General features: G+C 60.8%; 1 protein-coding gene across 1 annotated transcript; it reads left to right on the top strand.

The window, feature by feature from the left end:
* The first annotated feature begins 1,789 nt into the window (after positions 1-1,789).
* On the top strand, positions 1,790-7,643 carry C1QB (complement C1q B chain). Its single transcript, XM_062193158.1, has 3 exons — positions 1,790-1,888; positions 5,915-6,114; positions 6,986-7,643. The coding sequence occupies exons 2-3, from the start codon at positions 5,934-5,936 to the stop codon at positions 7,558-7,560; spliced, it is 756 nt and encodes a 251-aa protein (XP_062049142.1). The 5' UTR covers positions 1,790-1,888; positions 5,915-5,933; the 3' UTR covers positions 7,561-7,643.
* The last annotated feature ends 3,076 nt before the right edge of the window (positions 7,644-10,719 follow it).

Here is a 10,719-nt window from a genome sequence, read left to right on the forward strand (position 1 = left end):
TCAGGTCTTTGCCCGCCGTCTGCAGGGATAGGGCCCCCTTAGGCACAGCCCAGAGACCAGCGGCTCCCACGCAGGGGGCCAAGGCCCAGGGTCCCCTGAGAGCCCAGGCTCCGTGACTGCCTTTCTTCACATCAGGAACGCGGTGTCAGTGCTTGTGTTGGGCGCCTGCCAGCAGGGGCCGGCCAGCCAGGGGGGCCTGACCCGTGGGTTACAGGAGACAGGTGCCCCTGCCTCCCATTTAGGCACGAGGAGACTGAGGCCTGCGGCCACCAGGGCTGCAGCTCCAACTTGGACGTAGCCGATTCTAAAGCCCGGGCTTGGCCCCCTCGCTGCGTCCTGTTCTGAGCCCTCCTGCTTCCACCCTGACACAAGCCAGGTTTCCGCACTGCCGTCTGTGGTGGAGGAATTGGAGACCCCGCCCACGTGGGGGGGGTTCCTCAGATGGGGCCTGCACCTGCAGCCTCCATTCCCCACCCCCACTCCCCGCTTCCCGCTGAGAACCCGCCCGTTTCTCTCTTCACCCCCTCTGGCTCCCTTTGGGTCTGCAGGTGGCTGAGCCCAGAGCCCTTTCCTTCGCTGTCACCTTGTGCAGTCAGTGCTAAACGCCCACCAATCAGCATCCGCAAGCTCTGTGACATTTTTTTCTTTTAATCTCCAAACACAGACGTCAAGAGGCCTCCCACACCCCCAGCTCCCAGTGCTTGGGGGCGACTCTGCCTGGGCTGCTCCTGGGGCGGGGGGAGTGCTCACTATGCCAGCCTTCCAACCCTGCACCTGCCCCTTCCACGGAGTGTGGGCGCCAGCGATCGCTTCTTTCTGGCGACATTTATTTCAAGAGCAATAAACCTAGCGTCATCTAATGTTAAACACCAGCGTCCCCCCGTGGGGACCGGGGCTGCGGCTCACCCGCTCCGCGCTCTGTCTCCAAGCTAACGATCAGCATGTGCCGATGAAGACTGGCCTCTCCGGGCCTCTGTTTCCCGACATGTCAAAAGAGGAGGCTGGGCGAGGTGTCCTCCAAGCCCCTATCCAGCCCTAGGCCAGCCTCATCCCTGGATCGGCAAGCAACAGGCCCCTGCCTGTGCCTACTATTGTCGCCAGCTTCAAGCCCGGCTGGAGGCAGAGGCAGGGGCATAAATAAGTAATGAGCACATTTCAAATGCATTATTAGATTATTTTCTGAGAACAGGGAAAGAGCAGAAGTGCAGAAAGGGGAGGAAGCGGTAGAGATGAGCTCTGACCCGGAGCCTGGGCTGAGAGGGGTGCTGACGGTGAACACGGCCCCCACCTCCCCGCTCGCCCCCACACGCCCCTTCCCCTCCGTGAGCCCATCCATGGTCCTCCCAGGGGCCCGTGGGACCTGTCCAGCAGGTGCAATCGTGGCCCCACCACATGGCAGAGAAAACTGGGGCTCCCGTGCTTGCTCTCGGCTGAGAGTTTTAACTAGTAAGTAGCAGAGCCAGGATAGGAATCAGGGTCCCTAACAGCACCCCAGCAGCCACAGCGCCCGCCGCTGGGAGTACGCTGTCCCCTGTGTAAGATCACGAGGCCAGGGAGCCACCAGCTGTAGAGCCCCACCACCACCACCACCACCCCCACCCCCGGACAGCCTGTGTGCCCCACAGCTGCTGAGTCGGCGAAACTCAACTCGCCACCCCCCACCCGCAGTTACAGTAAACCCCTCCAGGAGGCAGAAATGGGATCTGAAACTGCCTGAGGGCAGCAGGGCGAGGGGACAGCAAGGAGGACAGCGGAAGGGGACACCCAGGGGAAAGCCCTTCCCGTCCCCAGGCCATGGAACTTCCGCTTTGGACGGAGAGCAGCAGGCTCCGAGCTCCTGGCCCCACTGCTGCCCAGCCCAGAGGCCTCGCCGGACACCGGTTCCCAGGTGAGGAGGGGGCTCAGAGCCTGGGGGCGGGGAGGCAATGGTTCCCAAAGTATGGGCCTGGCCACCTCGCCCGGGTGTTCTGCCGAGCAGACGGCTGGTCTAACCCCACAGGCAGGTAAGTGGGGGCCTCCGGCAGACGGCTCCGTGGTCACAGGCTCGAACTGCTGGCCACCTCTGTCAGATCCTCCTGGGCTGCTGGAGCTCAAGCTCCCTGGGGGCCCAGTGCACGCCCTGCTCCACTGTGCAGGTGTCCCGGAGTGGCAGTGGGATTAGAACCCGGGCCCCTCCGAGCAGCGCTGTGTTTCCCAATGCTTTGTTGCTCTTGCTCCCTGGCAGTGAGCTGAGAGAGCTCGTTGTGGTCCTGGCAAGGAGCGAATATGGTGAGCAGTGGAGCTGTGAGTCCAGGAGGGACGCGGGCTCGGGCGCCGCCCCAGGGGCCTGTTCCTCCAGGCGCCGCCGCACGGGGGAGTTCAGGGTCAAGTCAGCAGGGCTCCAGCTGGGGGCTGCAGAACGGTGGAAAGGTCCATGCTGGGCTGGCACAGCCGGAGAGGCCAGGCCAGGTGGGTTTTCGGGACGCAGTGGCTCCTGCAATGGGCTAGAATCAGGATCTCCCTGCTCCCCCACCCCAGCCTCCAGCTTCCCCAAGGAGCCGGTCTCATCAGGACCCTGTTCTCCAGCCCAACAGCGCCCCCACTGGCCAGAGCTCGCCACCCCCTGAGCGAGCCCCTCTCCCCGAGCTGCCATCTTCCCTCCAGGGTCCCACATGCAGGGAGTCTTGGCTGATGGGGATAAGGATAAAATGCTGGCTGGCGCTGTGGCTCACTAGGCTAATCCTCTGCCTATGGCGCCGGCACCCGGGGTTCTAGTCCCAGTTGGGGCACTGGTTCTGTCCCGGTTGCTCCTCTTCCAGGCCAGCTCTCTGCTGTGGCCCGGGAGTGCAGTGGAGGATGGCCCAGGTCCTTGGGCCCTGCACCCACATGGGAGACCAGGAGAAGCACCTGGCTCCTGGCTTTGGATCAGCGCGGTGCACTGGCCCCAGCAGCCATTGGGGGGTGAACCAACAGAAAAGGAAGTCCTTTCTCTCTGTCTCTCTCTCTCCCACTGTCCACTCTGCCTGTCCAAAAAAAAAAAAAAAAAAAAAAAAAAGGATAAAATGCCTCATGCTAATTATGCATTTCCAACACGCAAGGCTCTGTCCTCACGCCAGCCCTTCCAGGAACAGATCCGTCTTAGTCCCATTTTACAGGAGGGTAAACTGTAGCCAGAGAGAAGTGACTTCCCCCATGCCCTTCTGAATCCTGGGGGCACTGCTTCCCTTGTGACCACGGTCGCTGGCCACCTGCTGGCCATTTGTGCGTGGACAACAGGAACAGCCTTCTCTGAGCATGACCACGGCCCCAGCATGCACTGCTCCCAGCGCACCCTGTAGAGTCATCTTTCTATCAGACCACCCGGCCCTGACACCAGCATCTCACCCACCAGGGACAGGGGCCTCTTCACCTAACGCCGAGTTTTCAGATCCAGCTCATGTGGGCTTGAATCCCAGGCACACAGGATCGCTGTGACCTTTGTCTCCACGGCCCCTGCCCAGCCCGGTACTGCCTGGATCCCACGGCTGTCCTGGCATGGGGCAGGGACTAACCCACATTCCCACTTTTTGGAATTAATTAATTAATTTGAAAGAGCGATAGAGAGAGAGGGAGAGACACAGAATGAGAGACAGAGAGACAGCTTCCCTCTGCTGGTTCACTCCTAAAATGCCACAACAGCCAGGGAAGAGCCAGGCCCAACCCAGGAGCCAGGGACTCCACCAGGGTCTCCCAGGTCAGGTGGCAGGGGCCAAACGCTTGGGCCATTTCCTGCTACCATCCCAGGAGGAAGGGATGCTGGTGTCACACATGGCAGCTTAACACACTGTGCCTCAACACACGCCCGTTTTAAGAGTAGGGATAAGCCGCAGTCTCTGTGGGCTGAGGGGCAAAGAGGGAAGGCTTCCTGGAGGAAAAAGACGTTGGCACAATCCTGAGAGTTGGAGAGCGTTGGCTCACGGCCAAGGCAGAACGGGTGCCCCCTGCAGGCGCTGAGACGCTCAGCCCTGAGGTAGTGCAGATGGTGGGTGGAGGCAGCCCCGGCAGGCAGAGATGTCAGTGAGGGGGCCGGGGTGAGCACTGGGCCTCCCAGTGGTCGGTGAGGGTGTCTGCCTCCCAGTCAGAGTGCCGTGTTCAAGTCCCGGTTCTGGCTCCCGACTCCACTTCCCTTGGAGGCACCTGTGACGTGCAAGTACCTGGGTTCCTGCCGCCCACGTGGGCGACCTGGATTGAGGTCACTGTGGACTATCTGGGGAGTGAGCCAGTGGATGGGAGCTCTGTGTGTGTGCATGTGTGTGTGTAGCTGTCTCTGCTTCTCCAACAATTTTTTTTTAATTTAGGTTGAAAATTTCTCAAAAAATTAAACATAGAATTACCACAAGAATGGGAATTCCACGCCTAGGTGTCCACCCACACGAATTACAAACAGGCACTCAAATCCTTGCACACGCGTGTTCACGGCAGCAATAGTCACAGTGGCCAGAAGGCAGGGGCCGTGCGGAATGTCCGGCTCTGAGGAGCGATGAGCAAGAGCCTGCTCTCCCACACGTGGAGCCCCACGCAGGCGCAGGGAGGCGGGCCGCACTGACTCCCGCCAGCACCGCCGGGGGTGACCTTGAGAACATCACAAATGCCCACCCTGTAGGATTCCGCTCGTGTGAAATGCGCAGACTCGGCGCACCCCGGAGCCAGGAAGCGGACTGGCGGTTGTCAGGGGGCTGGGGCCGGGGCTTCGGGAGAAGCTGCTGGCTGCCCAGGGTCTCAGCTGGGGGTGAGGAGACTTTTTTGGGAGCAGACGCGGGCGCCGGGGGCACAACGCTGTGAGCACGTTAAATGTCATCGAGTGCTCGCTTGAACCTGGTCAGCTTTACGTTGCCTGACTGTTGCCTCAATCGAAGAAAGCATAGGCTCAGAGTCGGACTCCAGGGTGTTGAAGGTCCCTCGAGAGTGGATGCTTGGGGCGCTGGCTTGGCTGACCGCCCAGCATGGGCCGCCGGCTTCCTGCTGGGTTCGGTGCGATGATGGGCCCGGCACCACCCTCTCGCCAGAGCCGCAGCTCCCGGAGGCACCTGGGCACAGTCCCCACCCCACAGAGGTGGTCTTGATTGCCGCCGGGACACTTGCTTTGTTCCTTGCTGTGTGACCCCGAGCAGGCGGCCGGGCCCCCCGGAGCCTCGGTGCCCTCTCTGAACCGTGGAGGCAGAGTGGCCCACTGCAGGCTACACCTGCAGGCTCACCGCCTGTCACTCTGACCCCTCCCCTCCCTGCTGACCCTGAAGCTTCCAACCCGTGCCCCATCTTGGGGCTTTCTCCCACCCTTCCGCCTTCCGGAACATTCTTGCCTTTCAGCCCCTCCCGCACCTTCGGAGGACGGCCCAAACACCACTTCTCACAGAGGCCTCCCCTGTGGAGGAGCCCCTCCCAGTGGGGGACTTCCCCTGAGACTAGCCACCCCCACCCATCTATGCAGGCATGCATGCGTCCACCCATCCATGTGTTCACTGTTTCCCATCCCCCAGACACTGAACTCGGTGCTGGGGACACAGTGACACACAAGAGAGATATGGTCCTGCCCCAGAAAGAGAAGTAGTCATAGACTGAGCTTGGTGCTTGGAAAAGCGAGGGGAGGTGCTGTAGGCACATATGGATGGGTGGGTGGATGAATGGATAAATGGATGGATGGATGGATGGTCAGACAGATGGATGGATGGTTGGATGATGGATAAGTGGTTGAATGGGTGGAGGGGAGGGGTGGGTGGGTAGATGGGTGTACGGGTCCATGGGTGGGTGGATGGGCAAGGTGGGTGGGTGGGTGGGCATATGGGTCCATGGGTGGGTGGATGGGCAAGGTGGGTGGGTGGGTGGGCATATGGATCCATGGGTAGGTGGATGACAGGAGTCGCCCTGGTAGTGACCTCCCACCTCTTTCCCCCTGCAGGAGGCAGCAGACTGTGGTGATGAAGAGCCCAAGGGGCCGAGTCCTGGCACTGCTGCCACTGCTGCTCCTGGGTCTGCTTGATGCTTCCCAGGCTCAGAGCAGCTGCACTGGGCACCCAGCCATCCCTGGAACCCCGGGCATCCCAGGGTTACCCGGCTCTGATGGCCAACCTGGGACCCCAGGGATAAAGGGAGAGAAAGGTACAGCAGGCTTCGGGAACACACCAGTGTCTCTCTGGCCAAGACCCCATCTCCTGCTTCCCAAGTCGCATTTCTTACCTCTGAGATTGCAAAACACCTGCCCACCCGTCCGCCCACTGAGCCCTTGCAACAAATCTTCCAGGAGGGAATTCCTATTCCCATTGTACAGACAGGAAAACTGGTGTCCAGAAAGGCTACTGACTTGCCCAAGGCAGCCCAGCAAATGTTCAGGCTGAGACCAGACCGTGGCTCTCCAGCGGGAGAGAGAGCACCCAGGTAGCTGCCCGGCCCTGGGTTAGAATACGCCTCCGGGGTCATTCTGGGGTCGTACCTCCTCACCTGTGAAATGGCATCCAGGCAGCGAGTCCTGCTGTTCCAAGGAGATGCTCCTGCTGTAACGGTGGAGGTGGCAGAACGCGCACAGGCGTCTGTGTCTGTGTCCAGAGCCCACGATCTCGGGCACTGCTCTCTGCCACTTTTCTGGAAAACAGGTTTTTGTTTTGTGCTGTGCTAAACCAAGGGCTGCTTGGGGTGGTGGAGAGAGAAGGCTTCTGAAGTCCACCTCCGGGTGCAGCAGGAGTGAATGAATGCTGCAATTGATTAAGGATGTCTGCATGGGTGTCAGAATGGAGAGGGATAGCACGCGGGCCAGGAATCCATCATCCGTGCTCAAGGCTTGCGCCTGTACAAGTTGGGGTGCAGGGAGGCCTAGTGCACCTCCCTCCCCAGAGCCCTCAGCCCCCAGTGCAGAATGCTGGGCTGCACACAGGCTCTCCAACTCCTGCCCCCTCCTTCTCACAGATGGGAGGCCCCTTCCTTTGCTCTCCGTTGACCTCTGACCTTCTCATTTCTCTTCTGCCTGTTTTTCTAGGACTCCCAGGACTAGCTGGAGACCACGGCGAGTTTGGAGAGAAGGGGGACCCAGGGATTCCGGGGAATCCAGGAAAAGTGGGTCCCAAGGGCCCAGCTGGCCCTAAAGGTGCCCCAGGAGCTCCCGGAGCCCCCGGCCCCAAGGGTGAATCGGGCGACTACAAAGCCACGCAGAAGATCGCCTTCTCGGCCCTGCGGACCACCCACGCCGCCCCGCGCCGCGACCTGCCCATCCGCTTCGAGCAGGTCATCACCAACGAGGAACGCAGCTACCAGCCTCGCAGCGGCAAGTTCACGTGCTCCGTGCCCGGCCTCTACTATTTCACCTATCATGCCAGCTCTCGCGGGAACCTGTGCGTGAACATCCTGCGGGGCCGGGAGAAGCCACGGCACGTGCTCACCTTCTGCGACTACTCCTACAACACCTTCCAGGTCACCACGGGCGGCGTGGTCCTCAAGCTGGAACTGGACGAGGAAGTCTACCTGCAGACCAACGACAAGAACAACCTGCTGGCCATGGAGGGGGCCAACAGCATCTTCTCTGGGTTCCTGCTCTTCCCAGATGCTGAAGCGTGACTCCAGGGGGGAAGGGCAGGCTGAGCCACATCCACCCCGCCCCGCCCCGCCCCTGCCGGCCACGCTCCCTCCCCCCAGCTCCCCCGACCCCCGCTCCCCCGGCCCAGCCAGAGCACACAGGAGAGCTCTGTGCATGTTGCTGAGTGAATAAACTCTTCCAGACCAAGGGACGGGGGTGGACGTCAACTCTGGTCCCAGCACCCGGCACATAGTAGATGCTCAGGAAAGCTGGCCGAGCGAATGACTGGACAGTGCATGGATGCGTGGATGATCTCTGAAAGTAGAAGCCCCACCTAATTGGAGGTGACCAGAAGGCCAGGCGCTGGCTCCTGTGTTATGGCAGCCACACAGTGGGAGGCGGGGCCGGGAACGCCGACCATGCTGCCCCCACTGGCTAGAGCCTTTCCTCACTCCCTCTTCCACGCTCACCTCCTCCCGGGGACAGGTGCACCACGCCTGGGGGCCGGAGGAGGCTGAGGCGCTGAGGGGTGAGGAGGTCACCCACAACTCCACAGCTGGGGTTCAAGTCTGAGCTCTCTTTACAGCAACAGGCCAGGGCCAGCCCCAGAAGCGGCTTTGCACCTGTAACCCACACTGGCCCACCAGGGGTCATAGTTGACCCTGGAACTAGAACCTTCCCTTGCAACTCTCTCTACACCTCCCCATCTTACCCAGTCACCCAGTTACAACAGTTGTCTCTGCCCAACAGCTTCCGCGGCTCCCACCGCCCACCGGCTGTAGTCCCAGCCCACAAGCCTGGCTTCCAGCCCCACTCCTCCACCAAGGCCCTGCTTTCCCGCCGCAGCACCCGCCAGCTCCCTGTTCACCCACCTGGAACTTTCCGCTCTGTCGGCCTAGCCATCCTTAAAGCTCACTCAGGCCACACCTCCTCCCCAAAGCTGGACACCTCTGACCCCACCCCATGCCCCATTTCTCACTCCTTCCCACGTGAGCATGCGCAGCCAGCCTCTGGCTTTTCACTCACACCCACCTGATCCCCCCAGCTAGGCTGTGAGTCCCCTACCCGGCTCACCGCTGAACCCCAACAGCACCCAAGATGCTCTTCGGCCTCTCCATAAAGACTCACTGCCGGAGGGGTGGAGAGCGCAGGACCCGGCCCCAGCCGCACCTGCTCTCCACAGCCCGCATCCCTGCCCCTCGCAAGCCCCTCTACCAACAGGACCCGCAGCCGCTCGCTTGGGGCACCCGGCCTGGCCTTGGTGACCTGTCCCAACCCCAGACTCTGCAGCCAACACCTGGAAGCTTTCCCCCAGGCCCGCCCTCTGCTCAGCCGCTCTGTCCAGCGATGCCAGTGCCAATCACAGGGCCCTGCCATGTTTTTGTGTCTCCTGCTTTAGGTGTGTTAGCTCCTTTCATCCCCAAGGCGTCCTCTAGGAAGTGCATAGCACGCTCCCCGTTTTACAGATGAGAAACCTGAGGGTCAGAGACGGCAAGTCATTGGCCCAGCGTCACACGGCTGGCGAGTGCACAACTGGCATTGGCACCTGTTCCTGTTGGCCTCAGAGTTCTTGGTAAACATGTAGAGGTGTGACCTCCCTACCAGGCCCCTCCACTGCACCCCCCCAGCCTCTCATCAGGCCTCAGGGTCCACATTCTTCTTTTTTTAGACATTCATTGAATTTATTTGAAAGGCAGAGGTACATAGAGAGATGGAGAGAGAGAAAGAAGTCTTCCATCCGCTGGTTCACTCCCCAAATGGCTGTAATGGCCAGGGCTGAGCCAGGCTGAAGCCAGAAGCCAGGAGCTTCTTCTGGGTCTTCCACCTGGGTGCAGGGGCCCAAGCATTTGGGCCCATCTTCTACTGCTTTCCCAGGTCCATTAGCAAGGAGCTGGATTTGAACTGGTGTCCATACAGAATGCTGGCATTGCAGACAGTGGCTTAATCTGCTACACCACAGCGCAGGCCCCTAGGGGTCCACATTCTTGAGCCCCCGCCTCCAGGTCTGTCTAGGCAAGGATGCACTTGACCCCAGGGGCGCATCTGAGTGCTGGCGCCAAGCAGGTACAGAGAACCCTCCCTGCACTGCAAGGACCCAGGCAAAGCCAGCCACGGCCAGGAAGTCAGAGAGCCTCCTGCCCCTGCCTGCTAGTGCCAGGGGCTTTTCTCGGGCCTCGGTGGTCTTGCGGCGCCAACACTCCTCTGCCCTTGGACCACGAGCCCTGACCCTGACTCCCATCCCCCGCCCCCTCAGGACTCAGGACAGTGCCCCTTCCTCCCCGCCCACCCCGGCTTCCCGATCTGCCGGAATCCAAGGCTCCGCTGCGTGTCCAGTCTTGCCCATGGCAGCTCAACATTGCTTACTTGACACAGCGTGCACAGGGATCTAAACTCCTCACCTCTGTTGTGGCTCTGCTCCAAGCAGCGGGCAGGGGTCCCCACCAAGGGCAGATGGGTGATGGGTGACGTCACAGGAACCTGGATCAAGGGTAGCTGGGAGCCCAGAGGTGACAATCAGGTGAGCCAGGAGCAGGTGGACGACCCAGTCTCAGTGGACACTGGACACCCTGGGCCAGGGCTGCCTCGTCTCCCTCCATCCGCTGTGCCTCTCTGCAGAGTGGGCTTCTCCACTGTGTGTGGGTTTTTTTTTAAAGATGTATATTATTTATTTGAGAGGCAGAGTTGTAGATCGAGACAGAGAGAGAGAGAGAGAGAGAGAGAGAGAGAGGGGTCTTCCATCTGATGGTTCACTCCCCAAATGGCCACAATGGCCAGAGCTGGGCCAATCAGAAGCCAGGAGTCAGGAGCAGCTGGAACTCGAACCAGCACCCATAAGGGATCGCAGGTGGAGGCTTAGCCTACTATGCACGGTGCCCACCCCAGGTCTCCCCACTGGTAAGGCAAGTAGATGGCCCAGGTGACACCTTGACCCCACGCTAGCCCCTGTGCTTCAGATTCTAACACCTGCCACTCCCCGTTCCCAGCACTGGGGATCTGCTTGGCCCAGCGTGGAGCAAGGATCCTCCTTGGCCCAATAGTGGAGACCAAGGAGGAGCAGGGCCTAGAGCAGAGCAGCTGCAGGTGCTTGAACAACACCTGGCGATGTGGGGCAGGCAGTCTGAGCCAGCAGCAGAATGGCCAGGAGGGGTCGCTACAATCTGCATTTCCCACTGCTGCTTCGGAGACCACACAATCGCTCC

The sequence above is a fragment of the Lepus europaeus genome, chromosome 5 (genome assembly GCF_033115175.1).
Source record: "Lepus europaeus isolate LE1 chromosome 5, mLepTim1.pri, whole genome shotgun sequence".
NCBI lineage: Eukaryota > Metazoa > Chordata > Mammalia > Lagomorpha > Leporidae > Lepus > Lepus europaeus.